Below are 15,630 nucleotides of genomic sequence, written 5' to 3' on the forward strand. Positions count from 1 at the left end.
TGGAAGGTAATGTTTTATTGTTGAATCTCCTAATTTACATCATGTATTTTTAAGTTTACTTATAAAATGTTGTCACAGGGAATAACAATATGAACGTGATTATTATTCACTTATTTTCTTTTTTAAAATAAATGACTATAAATAACTATCTCTTGCATTAGAATCAGGATATCATAAAAACCTCACTAGCTGAACATATTTTAGTGTTAATACTGATGAAAAAAATGAAATAGAGACCAAATATTTTTAAATAGCACTATATATATTTTATGTACTGTATACTCATATCAAAACTTGCCATTTCTATTAAGAAGCTGATAAGTTACTCTCTAATTTCATAAATTACACCACAACTGTGAAAATATGGACAACTATTTTGTATCTGTGCTGCTATATAAGATACTTAAAGTTTATACAGAAAGGTGCAAAATTACAGAGGTGAAGTAATGGGAATTCATGAACATTTCACCTGAATTTCCACTGGCCTTTTTCTTCAGCCAGAATCATTTTGATATCCTCTGAATATGCTTTTAGAAATGAATGTGGTATCTGTTTCTTCAGTAAATACACATACACACATTTTAGGTATATGTGTGTATATAGAGTTATACAAGTGTATATAAAGATATATACACATATATACACACGTGTATTAGTCTACATATGTATATATATTTCTGTGTGCAGTTAAACATACATGCACACTTAATGTCCTTTGGTTTATTTTCAGACTGTTAATGAGAAATGAAATTTTGATGATTTCCATTTATTTTTGCTTTAAGTCTAAACTGGTTTAAAAAGACCTTTGCAACATGTAATAAATTTCTTTTAAAAATCATAAATATTATCACATCATAAAGCATTCTATAGAGAAGATCATATGGTGTTAGAGAAGGTAGAAATCCATGCCAACATGGGAGAAAAGAGAAAGAACCTGGGTTTTCCAGGCTTTCCCACCTTCAAGGAAGGGCCCTCCTGCTCTGTGTTGCCAACTTAGAGATGAGGAACTCCAGGCTACTCCCACGGAAAGCGAGAAATGTAGCCAGAAGGGGTGGATCAGTTCTTGGGAATCAAATCAAACCAACACATCAGTTCTGGGGGGTTGGGGGGGAACTGGTGAGCTATTCCCTGGGTAGGAGAACAAAGTGACAGCCTCTCAGAAAGCCTTTCTACTTGGTGATGAGATGCTGTCTCTGGGGGTGACTGGGGGAAGGGGGCATGTTACCTTTGGGTTGCAGGTTAAAGCCCCTCCTGGACTGCTTGGCTGCCACAACTGTAGCTGACTGTAGTGGTTTCTGTGCGAAGGGCTTCTGCCTCCTTCGGGTCTCAAGTTACAGGGAGATGAGCTGGCTTTTCCCCCTTCAGTGGGAAGGAGCTCCATACAAATGGGGGTTCCTGTGAAGTGGCTGCCCACCTCTCCAAACCTGACCCCTTGCCTTCACACACCTCTTCCAGAACAGAGGCCATTTCCCCAACTCATCAACTGTAGAAGCTGTTTTCCTCCAATCGTGTGTGGAAAGCTCTAGAAAATGCTCACCTTCTCTCCCCTTCATCAGATTAAGAAGCCCCAGAGCAGCAACAGAAAGGAACATCCCTGTGCTAAGAACTACTAAGCTACTCTTTCCTAGATGTGTCTCCATCCTGCCTTCCTTTTTTTTTTTTGGCATAACTATGGGAGGAGCCCCAGAAAACTGGGGCTGGAGAAAGACTAGGCACACGGAGAGTGAAGGGGGCATCTCCCAGAGTTTACCATAACTCAGAGCAGAGGCTGATGAAAAGGCAGCCAGGCCTCTGAGCTCTTACGCCTACTACACTGGCGAGCCAGACAAGCTACAGTGCTGACCGTGGTGGTAAGATTTCCTGCGTTCATGCTTTTGGACTCTCTCCTCCCCATCTGGTAACTAGGGGACCTTTCGATTCGCGCCACCTTCATTTACATCCCTGGAAAATCTTGCTAAAAGTCAAAACATCTTTCCCCAAAGGATTTACAGCATCTGGGCTTTAAGAGACTCAGAGCTCACCTCTCATAAACCTGGCTCCTCCTTTTACATAACGGGTCCTCCCTTGAGCTCGTGAATAAAACGTCCTTGGAGTCCCCAGGGCTGGCTTATTTAAATGCTTTCTCTTCTCTTCTATGAAAGAAATGGAGGGGGAGAGCTGTCCTGGGTTGGTTGGCACGATATCACCTATCTGAAGGATAGAAATGAAGACCTTGAAGTCACAAACAGGACAGAGGTATGGGTGGGAGCATTGTATTTGGGGCACAGAATAGAAAAGGTTGCTTCCATGGGAATGAAAAGAATCACTAACAGTGAGCGAAGCTTCAGATCTAGACGTGGGCATCGCTGGTGTAGGGGGAGGGTCACTGCTAGGTTCCTGGAGGGGGCGGTGGGGATGGGGGAGGGGGGGCAGGTGCTAGTCCTTGCCAAGGATGCTCTTCAGGCTTCTCTGCACGGCCTCGTCCAGCTCTTCCTCCAGCTCCTCCTTCTTGGACATGGCCAGCTTGGACTGGTAATCCCGCACCACCTGGTCAATGTAGGGGGCACTCTGCGTGCCGTGCAGCATCAGCGTCCACTCCTTCAGCACCCCCTTCTGGGGCGCACTCCCCACGAAGCCCAGCTCCAGGATCCAGGTGCCCCTGGCGTCCTCCCCCCAAGTATGGGTGGTCATGAAAGGCCACTTGTCGAAGCCCACCTTGGCGTCGTCGTCCCGGGGGCGCCGGCTCAGCAGGATGGACTTGGTGCCCATGGGGGACGTCATGTTGATGTTCAGGTCCCCTCTCCTGGTTGCGTTGACCGTGACAACCGCTTGGACATGCTCCAGGTAGCGGACGAAGTTTTCCTTCCCCTCGCATGCGTCGGTCGTGAGCGTTAGCACCAGCTTGCCAGTGGTCGGAATTTTCCTGAGGGCAGAGTGGCGAGGAGACACAGTGAGGGGTGGGGACACTATCCCAGGGTTTTTTGTTGTTTTTAAAAGAAATTTTGGCTGCATCCTGGGGTATGTGGGACCTTAGTTCCCCCACCAAGGATTGAACCCACGCCCCCTGCATTGGAAGTCGGAGTCTTGATCACTGGACTGACTGGGGATTCCTAAGGGTTTTGAAGGCCCCTCTGGGGAGTGGGGAGAGCAGGGACTCTGGGGTTAATTATTATACCAGCTGTGTGACCCTGAGAAAGTCACCTGCAGTCTCTGATCTGTTTGGATGTAGGATGCAGCCAATGCAGTTGATCCTCTTCCCACTTCTCCCAGGTCTCTGCTGGGTTCTCTTGCAGCCTAGGCCCCTGTGGGCTCTGACGGCAAAATGTCAGGGATTTGATCCGGAAGGGAAAACCCTAACCAATGATTGACAGGAGGAGGTGAGTCAATATAGCCTACTTTCCTCACTGCTGGTGGGGACAACTCAGTGTCCCCAGTGGGGTTGAGCCTAGTTACCCAGGGCAGCGAGGTGCCAGTCAGTGCATCCTCAGTGTCCTCTCTACTGGTTGCTCTTTTTCCCTGTCTACATCCCCTCCTCCTCACCTGTGTCTCCTGAGATCATCTCTCAAAGAAAACAAAAACAAAAACGACTGTCAGCACCTAAGTCCCACCAGGGCAACTGAGAGTGAGACGGGAGCTCAGAACTCTTTCTTTTACAGCACTAAGTACTTTGATAAAGAGAAATTATTGCTAAAGTGATTGCTATGACTAGCATAACAATGTGACTGCAGCTCAGAAGTGACTGGTCACAGCCACACCTGACCGGTATGCAGTTGAGCATACCCTCCACTCTCTATTGAGCTGCTTCTGCTATTCAGGTCAAGTGTTAACGTTGATTTCCAAATTCACTTAAAATTCAGAGTTTGTCATGACCTTCAGGGGCTTCCCTGGTGGTTCAGATAATAAAGAATCTGCCTGCAATGCGGGAGAGCCGGGTTCAATCCCTGGGTGGGAAAGATCCTTTGGAAAAGGGAATGGCAACCCACTCCAGCATTCTTGTCTGGAGAATCCCCATGGACAGAGGAACCTGGTGGGCTACAGTCCATTGGGTTGCAAAGAGTCCCACACCACTGAGCAACTAACACTTTGCTCAAGAAGCTGAGTGGGCGGGGGAGGGTGGGGGCTGAGCCAGACAGGATGCTCGGGGAACGCGCTGTCGGGGCAGGGGTGGTGGGCCAGGTGCCTCTGCTCACTGGCTTGGATGGTCCAGTGCAGGTGCCTCACAGCCAGATCTGTTTTTCCCTTTTATTTTAGGCAAGCATCCTTCATGGATTCTCCTGATCAAGTCTCTTTAGAAAACTGCTTTTCGAGTTGACCGCTTCTCTGGGAAGATGAGCACTGAGGAGACTCATAAACCCGACAGTCGCCACTCAGCGGCTCCCAGCCCGTTTCCGAGCAGCCCCGCATAGACTTGGCCGCTGCCGGCGGGGTCATGGAGCCCTGTGGCTGGCCCCAGAGAAGCTTGATTCCTGACAGTGAGGGCTGCTTCTGCCAGAGGCCCAGCTGGTCTGGGTGCTGCCCCTGGAACCTCGCTGCCCAGCCTCTGAGTTCTTCCAGCATGGCATCTGCCCCAGACCTTGCTCATCAGCACCTGAGATCAAGTTCAGGTGGAAAGAGGTGGGTGAGGGGGCAGAGGGCACCCAGGAGACCAGAGCCCTTCCAACAAGGCCTGACCTCCCCCACCCCAAATTTCCCTGGCTGGTCTGACCGCCCTATTGCCTATCACCACTGTTTAGATGCCTTCCTTGTGCCCAGGTGAAGCTGGCTGAATAGTCATTCATTCCATAAATATTGATCCCATGACTGCTAAATTCCAGGCGCTGTTCTAGGCCCTGAGGACACACCAGCAAATGGGACAGGCTAGGCTCCTGTCCTCGGGAAACCCAACTGAATTCATGCTGAAAGTGCTCTCAAGGGAGGGGATATACACATATAGTTATGACTGACTTGGGGCTTCCCTGGTGGCTCAGATGGTAAAGAACCTGCCTGCAGTGCAGGAACTGTGGGTTTGATTCCTTGGTGAAGGGAATGGCAACCCACTCCAGTATTCTTGCCTGGAGAATCCCCATGGACAGAGGAGCCTGGTGGTCTATAGTCCATGGGGTCTCAAAGAGTCTGACATGACTGAGCGACTAACACTTCCACTTTTCATGACTGACTTGCCTTGTTGTATGGCAGAAACCCACACAACATTGTACAGGATATATTCTCCAATTAAATAAATTTTATAAAAAAGAGCTCTCAAGTTTCCTTTCATTAAAATAATGCTTCTGAGACCACCCACAAAATTCAGTCTTCTGGACCTTATCTAAAATCTCAGAAATCAGAACCTCTGAGGAGTGGGGCCTTGAGAGATGTATTTTACCACACAAACCAGCACATTTCTATATACTTTCTTTTTCTATTATTTGGGCACACTGGGTGGCTTGTGGGATCTTAATTCCCCAACCAGGGATCAAAACTGGGTTCCCTGAAGCAGAAGCGCCAAGTTCTAACCACTGGATGACCAGAGAAGTCCCCCTTTTTTTTCCCTAAGAAATTTCTATATATTTTAAAGTTTAAAATTGCTGTCATAGTATATGTGTACATGTGTATTTTGCTGAGAATAAAACTGTCTCAACAGATCACTTGGGAAAGGTAAATTCTTGATGAATTTGTATAAAACCCTGTAAGAACCATATAGGCAAGAACATCTATATATATAGTGACATGAATTTAACCTGAACAGCTGAAACATAATAAAAGACTTTTCCAGATTAAAAAATATATATATAATGCTGCTAACACTGGGTAAGCTCCCAGCTGGTTGTGAGTCTCTGGGATGGTCACACTTCAGGGCCTCAGATTCCTTAACTAACATGAGGGCATCAGATGGCCTATTTCCAGTGTTGCCTCTGGCTCCAAATTCCAGAAAGTATCTGAATTAGGACAGAGTGCTCAGTGCACTTGGACCTGGGAGGGAGACCGTCATTCATCCTGGCATACGCTCTCCATTTCCCACCCCGCTCCCCGCAAAAGCACAGAGCATGAGGATCAACAGAAACCCAGTCTTCCTGTCCGGGACCATAGTGGAGAACAAGGTCTGATGTCAACACAAACCATGACTAAGCGGCGCCCCAGTGCTCATTCTCCTCAATACTGCGGTTGTACCACCTTTCTGCTAATTGGGAACGTAAGCCAAGACGCAGCTGACTACATCCTGCTCTCGTCACACTGCCCACGGCCCCCACCTGCTGTGGCCCAGAGCCTACAAAGGCACAGATGCTGAAGGGCTCCCCCTTAGCAAAGTCCCTCTTTGTAAATCTCTCCCTCTTGGCAATAAGGAATGGAAGTTCCAGGCCCTAGGACTCTGGAGACTGGATACTCTGAAACTGCCCAATGCTACAGCTCTGCCTGGAAGCTGGCTGTCCCCGAATCAAACCCAGTGCATCTTGGGAGGACAGAAAGAGGGCATCTGACACGGTCGCCAGCACGGTGCTAGTGTCTTTAGGGTATTTTCCACGAGTAGCGGCAGAGCTTGCTGCCCCCACTTACTCTGGGTTCTGCACGGAGCCGCCCACGCAGTGGAACCTCTCGGGCACCGTCTTCCAGTCCTTGGCCATCTTCACCATGGCACCTGCGTCTAGGACTCCGTAGCCAAAGAGGTGATTAAACTCCAGGCCGACCCCATTCCTCCGCCACTGATGGACCTCGTCGTGAAGCTGGTTCCGCTTGGAGGTGAGCACAGTCAGATGCTGCATGTCTCTCCAGGTCAGACCCAGGCTGTGGACCGGAGGCAGAGAATTCAAGGACAAGGGCATGGGACAGGGGTGAAGAGAAGAAAAAAGGGACACAATGACTAAGATAGCACGTAGACCTCCAGTAAGATTTTGGAACATCTATGAACCCCCAAGTCAAGGGAGGATTATCCACGCATTATTTATAATATAGGTATAGCTGTACATCAGTTAAAAGTCTTGCCTTTCCTAATTAAATATATTTCAAATGCAAAAGCGGACACATACCGGGATGGCTAAAATGAAAAAGGTTGATAGTACCAAGTGTTGACAAAGATGAGGGACAACTGAGTATTTTGCAGATGAGAGTGTAAATTATTGCAAATACTTTGGAAAACAGTTTGACTCTATCTTTTAATGTTGCCCACATGTTTAAGCTGTGGCCCAGAAGTTCCATCTCTAGGTGTGTAGCCAACAGAAACGTGTGTATATATTCACCAGACATACATGTACTGGAAATGTCCATACGCCCAAACTATGAAGCCCCCAAATGCCCATCCACAGTAAAGTGAATAAGCCAAATGAGACATATTTATTGGACATGGAACACTGCACTGCAGTGAGAATGAACTATAGCTACTCAGAATAACGGGGATGAAGAGAATGCCGACCCAAAGAAGTCAGACACAGAGGAGAACAAACTATACGATTACAGTCACTTAAAGAAGAGAAAGAGGCGCAACGAATGTGTGCTGTCAGAAGTCAGATTAATGGTGGGTCTTGCACAGGTGGTGTTTGGAAGGGACACAAGGGGCTTCTGGGTGCTAGCTGATCTTTGTTTTTGGACCTGAGTGTTGGCTACTTGCAAGCATTCCATTTGGGAACATGGGCTGCCAGTTCTTCAAGAGCAGAGACAACAGCCACAATATCTGTCTCCCCAAGGCCTAGGATGGCCCTCCTCGGCACACTCGTCATTCAGCAAATAAACAAGTTGGCTTGCAGAAGTGTCTTTGGAAATTAGTGTCTACTATTACTCACTGTCTGTGTTTTTCAAAATGTCAGCCATGACCTGTTTGTGGGCCAGAAGGTAGACTGACTGCATGGGCTGTGTATCTGGGTTGCACAGTAAAATCATTTGTGGGACATTTAAGACCAAACCGCTCCAGCCACATCTTAGACTAAGTAAATAAGAATTTCTGGGAGGGGGACTCAGGCTTGGGAAATTGTTAACACTTCTTGGGGCATTCCAGGAGACAACTGAGGTTGAGAACCAGGTTCTTTATGAATGAAGCTGTCATGAGTGGAAGATAACAAAAGAGAATGACAGTGTGACTGTAATTGGGGAAAGTGTGTGTGTGTGTGTATGTGTGTGATGTGTTGGGTTGGAATGCAAAATGTATTTCTCACTAAGAGTCATGGTCAACAATGTTGGAAAAACCTTGTACTACAGTTCTCCTCAGAATCAAATGATTCAAAGAACATCACTCATTTGATAAAATCTCATCATGGGTAGGTTTCATTGGTTCGAAACTTTGAGTCAGAGTCAGAAGACACTTGTGATTCATACACTCTTGAAATGTAGACTTTCAGGTTTTAAGGAGAAAGTTTCAAGGAAAGTCAATGCTTATTTGAGAAATTTAAGAACATATTTATTTTGGACATACGGTCCCCTGGACACGTGGACTAGGTGAACAGCGTGAAATTCCCTGATGTTGATTGTGGCTGAAAGCTCAGTGCTTTGGTGGAACAGGATTCTGAATTCATTTAACCCAAAAGTGTTGATAAACCCAAACAGTGTTGATAACCTAAATGTGTTGATAAACTGCTAACTTCAGGGTAATCAGAGGGCTGGCTGGCAGGTGGAGTAGCTCTCACCTTTGCAAGGGGTTCTGCCACAATAATGTGATATGCTTCCTGAGGGACCCCATTAGACCTTTCTGCATGGATTTACTCTCATGGGGCACATGAGAGAGAAAGAATGTGTTAGAACAAGGATGTTCTCATTTCTAAACTAAATCAGAGCAAGGCCCATACTCCAGTGTCAGAATTTGTGACACTGGTTGAACAACCATTTGCCTATGCCTGAAAAGTAACACTGAGTCCCTCCTATTTTTACATTCTGAGCAACTTCTGAATTGACAGAAGATGTGCATATATGCTAAGTTGTTTGAGTCGTGTCTGACTCTTCGTGACCCCAGGCTCCTCTCCATGGGATTCTCCAGGCAAGAATACTGGAGTGGGTTGCCATGCCCTTCTCCAGGGGATCTTCCCAACCCAGGGATCAAACTCACGTCTCTTGTGTTTCCTGCATTGGCAGGTGGGCTCTTTATCACTAGCACCACCTGGAAGACCTGACAGAAGACAGTGTGTTAGTGTCAGTAGTTTAGTTGTGTCCAACTCTTTGGGACCCCATGGACTGTAGCTTGCCAGGCCCCTCTGTCCATGGAATTCTCCAGGCAAGAATACTGGAATGGGCTGGTATTCCCTTCTTCAGGGGGATCTTCCTGACCCAGGGATCGAACCCGGGTCTCCTGCATTGCAGGCAGATTATTTACTGTCTGAGCCACCAGGGAAGCCCCATTGTGTAAAACAGGGATCTCACAACCTGCTTCAAGCTTTAATCCTACTACGGCAGCTCAAGGGTTGTAGGTGACACTTATTAACTAATACAAAATAGACATACAGACCACCTGCAGTATGGAAGTCACTGTGTTCAGTGTTATAGGCAAGGAATAGGTCACGCTTTTAAATAGTTTATATAAGAGTTGGAAAAGTAAGACAGACCTACGGAAAAGCACTGCACAGTGAAGTGATTCTATGAGCATCTGTTGAGTGTGTATCATGTCCAGGCTCTGCACTGGTTATGAGCAGGCTGTGGAAAGGTCTCAGAGCCTATAGTCTGGGGGGCAGATAGACAGACAGCTCAATATTTAAAAAGGGGGGAGCTGAGCTCCCTCCCTGTCATGCCGAGGGAGCCAACAATGGGGTCCCAGAGTTATCCCAAGGAGAGCATCTCACAGAACGTGGACCAGCTCTGGAACCATGTGGGAACCTGTGACAAACACGGATTCCTGGTCTCAACCTCAGGTCTCCGGCATCGGACCTCCTGGAGGCTGCAGGCCTGAGGATGCACACTTAGGACAGTGCCCAGGTGATGCTTCTGTACACGGGGTTTGAGAACACGGGTCTGAGATGGTGGTTCACAGCCTCGGCTGCACGTGTGGACAGCATGAACACAACGATGGCGTCAGACAGGACCCAGAGTTGTTGCTTCCATGGACCTGTCCATACATCTGCCAAAGGCTTGAAGGATCCAGAGGTGGGAGAACGCAAGCATTACTCAGGTGATAAACTTTAAAAAGTACAGGAGGTCAGGAGCCCCGAGTTTCAGGGAGGGAGAGCCAGGGACTGAGGCAGGAGAGAACCACATGTTAGAACATCAGAACTTTATCTGAGGAACAGATATGAAGGCAGAGGTGCTTAAGCTGATCTTCAGAAACATCACCCAGAGAAGGAATTAAGATGTCTGGGACTGGAAGGAAGTAATATTCAACAGCAGTATGGAGGAATCTCTCAGACATAATGTTGAACCAAAATGCTCATACTGATACTTAGGTGATTGTCTGTTTCCTGATTTGGGTGCTGCTTACATGGATGTGTAAGGCTTCCCTGGTGGCTCAGATGGTAAAGAATCCACCTGCAATACAGGAGATATGGGTTTGATCCCTGGGTGGAGAAGATTCCCTGGAGAAGGAAATGGCTACCCACTCTAGTATTCTTGCCTGGAGAATCCCGTGGACAGAGGAGCCTGGTGGGCTACAGTCCATTGGGTCTCAAAGAGTCAGTCACGTCTGAGTGACTAACACCAATACTACATGGATGTGCTAACTTTATAAGAAGTCTTTGAGCTTTCCCTAACATGTGTGCACTTGTCTCTGTGTTTATTATACTTTGATGGGGCTTACATGACAAAATCATTCCTTGGAAGGTCACTTTTGGAAACACTGCCCTAGCCCAGAATATGGGCTGCTTTACTATGGATGGTTCTCCTGGGCCATAAGTTTGCCTCCTTATGATCCCCTCAGAACCCCACAGTAAGTCTGGAGTCATGGAGAGAACCCCACATATGGGAAGATAGCTGTGTGTGTGTGTGCTAAGTCACTTCAGTTTTGTCCAACTCTTTGCAACCCTGTAGACTACAGCCCTCCAGACTCCTCTATCCAAGGGATTCTCCAGGCAAGAATACTGGATTGGGTTGCCGTTACCTTCTCTAGGGGATCTTCCTGACCCCGGGATCGAACCTGCATCTCTTACATCTCCTGCATTGGCAGGCGGGTTGTTTACCAATAGTGCCACCTAACCCCCACTAGAGATATCCTGTAAAACTAATATTGGACTCCCTGGGAAATGTGAGCAATGATCTCTGGGGAATCAAGAAGGTATTTTCAAGCATTTGGCAGAAAAGCATTTTATGAGATTAACAACAAGGTGATGACTGGTCAGGACAGAGGACTGGGTTCCCTTTGTCCCCTGGAGCCACAGAGATGGTCCTTCTCCCTCTTTCATGGTCCTGATGGGCAGATGTTTTAGACAGGATAATTTGTTTACTGAATTCAGGTTGTTTTGGAAAAGCTTTCCCGTTGGCCCTCTGAGCAGGAAACAGCCCTGACTGCTGCCACATATGTCCCCAAGGACTCCCACGTGCCTCGTCTGAACACAAAGAGAGGTGAGCTGCAGGAAGTGTTCACAAAGAGAGCCTTCTGGCCTCCTTCCTCTGGGCTCTCTCCCGGGGCTATTTCATGCTGATCAGAGGTTTTAACTCCTGGCTTTGTTGTTGTTCAATCGCTCAGCAGTTTCTGACTCTTTGCAACTCCATGGACTGCAGCATGTCAAGCTTCCCTATCCTTCACCATCTCCGGGAGTTTGCTCAAACTCTTGTCCATTGAGTCCGTGATTCCATCCAACCATCTCATTCTCTGTTGACCCCTTCTCCTCCTGCCCTCAATCTTTTCCAGCATCAGGATATTTTTCAATGAGTCAGCTCTTCACATCAGGTGGCCAAAGTATTGGAGCTTCAGCTTCATTCTTCCAATGAATATTAGAGCCCTTTTGCCCACTGAAAAGTCTTGGGCTTTACCACCCCAGGAAGGGCTTATGCAGCCCACTCCCTTGCCTTGATTTGGAATAAACTCTGAGGCAAGATTTACATTCCAGAACTCCTCCTGGAGTCAGGCTGAGGCCAGAACCTTTGGAAAAGCATCCTTGCTCAGATCCTTTTCCATCTCTAACCTACTTCCTCTCTTTCCCAATGGTCTCTGCTGGGAGCCCATTCTTAATGAATCGCACCAAACTCTAATCTCAGGGTTTCCAACCCAGGTGTCTGGTGTCCTGAGAAATCTGAGGACTGGCTTCCTAGATGGGTTTGAACCACCTACTACCTGGTATTGTTTCCCCCCCACCGCTGTTTATGGCAAGAGAGTGCTCAGTTGATGACCACTGCTCCAAAATGAAGTATGCCTAAGCAGTGACTGCATTCTTTTCTGTAAGGAAAGCTGCAAGCATGGTAAAGAATGAGGAATAATTGTTGCAGAGCCCACAAATCTGTTGAAAGTTCCAGAAGCCTGCTCAAGCACTTTGATGGATCTAGGTGTCACTTTGTTGGCATATAGGATTCTTAGGTAGCTCAGTGGTAAAGAACTCTGCTGCCAATGCAGGAGACATAAGAGACGTGGGTTTGATCCCTAGGTTGGGAAGATCCCCTGGAGGAGGAGGGCATGGCAACTCACTCCAGTATTCTTGCCTGGAGAATCCCATGGACAGAGAAGACTAGTAGGCTAAGCTGTTGGCATATATGCCTGAGCAAGTGACTTTTTTGCTTGTCAGAATCCAGGGAGACTTTAAGGTGAGTTCTTTCCTCTTCGATTTAAGGGGAGACAAGAAACTCCTTATTCCCTGTCCTCTGTGAGACTCTGTGGCAGGACCAGCCTCCCTCTGCTTGTCTGCTCCCAATCAGAGTGAGCGAGACCAACTCAGACTTTAGGACCTGACAGGCCCTGAGAAGAAGAGTTTCATTTTTAGGAAATGCACATAATATGTAAGGTTTTTTTTGTCTTGGTACTTAATAGGAAGAGAGTGTCCGTTTCTTCTTTCTTAAATTTTCCACCTGAGTTTTGTTAACAGAATCAAAGTTTGGCTTGGCCCAAAGACAGAAGTCATCCCCAATCTGGGGCCCAATTTGTAAAAGGAGGATAACGATGCCTTTTTCTGCTTGAAGGCATAGGGGTTGGACTAGATAATCTTTTGAAGTCCTTTCCTATTCTAGGAATCAGCTCTTACCTCCTTTGCAAGTCAGAAAATGCACTGAATCGCTGGAGAGTCAAGTAGGCTGCCTGAAGATTGATGCTAGAAGCTCTGGTTGCCTAGCAACAGCTGACAGGGATGGGAACTCAACTTCCCTTCCCCAGGAGCCAGAATCCAACTTCTTACAAGTTTCTGGTTCTGTGTTCTCGGATAATTCCTTGCACAGTGGGCATGTGCACTTACACCACATGGATGTTGCCTGAAGCCACAAATCATTGCTCAAACCAAAGGCAAGTCTCTGGTTTGCACTAAGACAGGGGAGCAGGTGGGCAGGGACCTCTGCTGGTGCTCAAATCCAAGGTGGGTCCAGCAGCAGTGATGTGTGGCTTCTCCGTGGGATGGTGAGAACAGAGAGGGTGGGGGTCTCTCACCGGTAGCTGGAAGGTAGTAGCAAAGCCCATTTCTTGGACTACATTGTGTGACTTTGCCCACATTGTCTCAGTATTAAAGTGAGTTCACCATATCAGTTAACAAATTTGGAGCAAGAGCATCTTGTTTCCATGACATGTTCTGAAAACCTTGCTAGATAACCAGCTTGGCAATGATCTTTCATTTACCTGATTGGGAGTATTATTAGAGTGAAACAGCCATGAAATCCACAGATGAAAGAAAATACCTCTGTGACCCCATGTGTGATTGGGTGTTGGACTCTTGTGCTCTCTAGGGATGTAGTTTTGTGGGGGGTGTGTGTGTGTGTGTGTGTGTGTGTGTGTGTGTATCATTAGCAACACCCAGCAGAGTTCATTGGCCCTGACTTTTTACTGACTCTCCCACCCACTTTTGCCTCCATGGACACTGGAGGTTTTGGGTTGGGAGACTTGTGTTAGTTCACCCTGAAGAGTTGGCCCTTGGTCCCAAGCTGGAAACATACTTAGCCTCTAAAGCCAGTGCGAACACTCCGGCTGCTTCGGGAGCAGCCGCGGATGTCCCAGAATGCCTCAGGGTGCAGTTGCCATATAAATCTGTGGTTGCCTGGAGGGGAAGAGAGTGAGGAATGAGTAAAGAAGCCCCATTGCTTTAAACTCAAAACAACACAGAGCAGAAGATCTTCTGTTTCTTTTACTTAAAGTCTGCCTTGTTCTGAAGATGATTTAGATGAAGGCAAGAATAAGCTTAGCACTCATGTATTTATTTTGCCACACATTTTTATCTGAGCTTCCTAGTAGCCTATGCAAAAAGGGAAACACAATCAGTTATAGTTACAGTGTCCATAAGATACAAGCAAGTCAACTGTTTAGAGAGTCAACTTTGCAGCTATTCTAATAAAGAGATATTTAAAGTGACAAGCCAATACCACCACCATACTCAATGCAATGGTGGGGTTTGTTAAAATGAGATTGGCTCAGAAAGCGCAGGGCCACTTCATCAACAAATTATTTTCCCTTCAGGAAAAAAGGGTGGCATTCCTAAAGAGGAAAAATGAAACAAGTTCAGCTAAAGTTTGCCTAGAGGGACAGCCATTAAAGAGAAAATGTTACGTTCTCTACATCTACAATCCACCAAGAGATTCTGGAACACAGTGAACAAGACAACTGCTACATCAGTGATTACCCCAAGTGGGGAGGTTGATCAGCTGAGTTTTAAAGGATTTTACAGAGAAAGTCCTCATCTTCAATGTTTGTGAGAGACAGGGTTTTCATTAAGATAGTTTATAAACCATGAGAAGACTCATTTATCTTGTTTGTCTGTAGGCTCCTTGAGTGGGTCTATTATTTTGGGGGACAAAGCATCCGGGCAGTTTAAAGTCATCTCCTGGGGAAAGTGACTATATTCAAAGAGAATTCAGTGCTCCTCCCCAGCTGGAGTAGCGTCACAGACAGGGGTTGAGGACAGAGTGATACCACTGGAAGGCCCTTGAGCCAGGGAGGGGAGCTTCTGGGGGGTGTTTGGGAGAAGGCTTACAAGCAGAACAAGACTGGGGCCACACTTGCTCGTCCCTTTCTGCTCATACAGCTCAGAAGATGAGAAAATGAAGCCTCTTTCCACTTGGGAGGAGCTGACACATTTTCCATCCTCCCCAAGACTAAGGGGAGCTGAGCAGACTCATGGGAGAAATTAGGGGGGTTCATGGGGGAGCCAGGCTAAGGTCTGGGTCTCCTGCAGGGAAGGGACTTCTGCCAGCTCATGTGAGAGCTGGTCGGGTGGAGCCCAGGCAGGACCTTGGGACTGAAGGGCTAGCTGGTACTGATGACTGCATTCTTGTTCCTGCCTTTTTCCCAACCCTGGAGGAGGTGGTGGCCAGGCAGAATGTAGCCCAGCCTGACTACTGAGTCACCCACTAAATTCCTAGCTTGGAGGACTGAGAAAAGGCTGTATGCCTAGCGGACTTGGAAAATTCACTGTTAAACCTAGGGCCCAGGAAGGCAGAGTTGCTCAGAAGAGTGCAATAAATGTCTATGATTCTTAACCTTTTGGTTTTCTCAACTGAGGACCCGGTTTAAAATATTATGAAACACACTACTCTTCCTTTGCAAAAACACACATGTGCCCACTTTGGGGGAGGTCTAGGGACCGGGAAAAATCCATCCATGGATGCCATTTCTAAATTACACTAATAAATGGATATGTTCTTGGCTCA

At 47.1% G+C, this 15,630-nt stretch overlaps 1 protein-coding gene across 1 annotated transcript in view; it reads right to left on the reverse strand.

The window, feature by feature from the left end:
- Positions 1-15,630, reverse strand: part of PCSK2 (proprotein convertase subtilisin/kexin type 2) — a 240,593-nt gene continuing 224,963 nt past the window's right edge. The window contains exons 10-12 of the mRNA XM_027559679.1: positions 13,924-14,024; positions 6,511-6,738; positions 1-2,902 (exon numbers count right to left, since the gene is read on the reverse strand). Coding sequence (XP_027415480.1) covers positions 2,416-2,902; positions 6,511-6,738; positions 13,924-14,024 — 816 coding nt within the window. The 3' untranslated portion in view covers positions 1-2,415. The remainder of the gene's footprint in view (positions 2,903-6,510; positions 6,739-13,923; positions 14,025-15,630) is intronic.

The sequence above is a fragment of the Bos indicus x Bos taurus genome, chromosome 13, assembly GCF_003369695.1.
Source record: "Bos indicus x Bos taurus breed Angus x Brahman F1 hybrid chromosome 13, Bos_hybrid_MaternalHap_v2.0, whole genome shotgun sequence".
NCBI classification, from domain to species: Eukaryota; Metazoa; Chordata; class Mammalia; order Artiodactyla; family Bovidae; genus Bos; species Bos indicus x Bos taurus.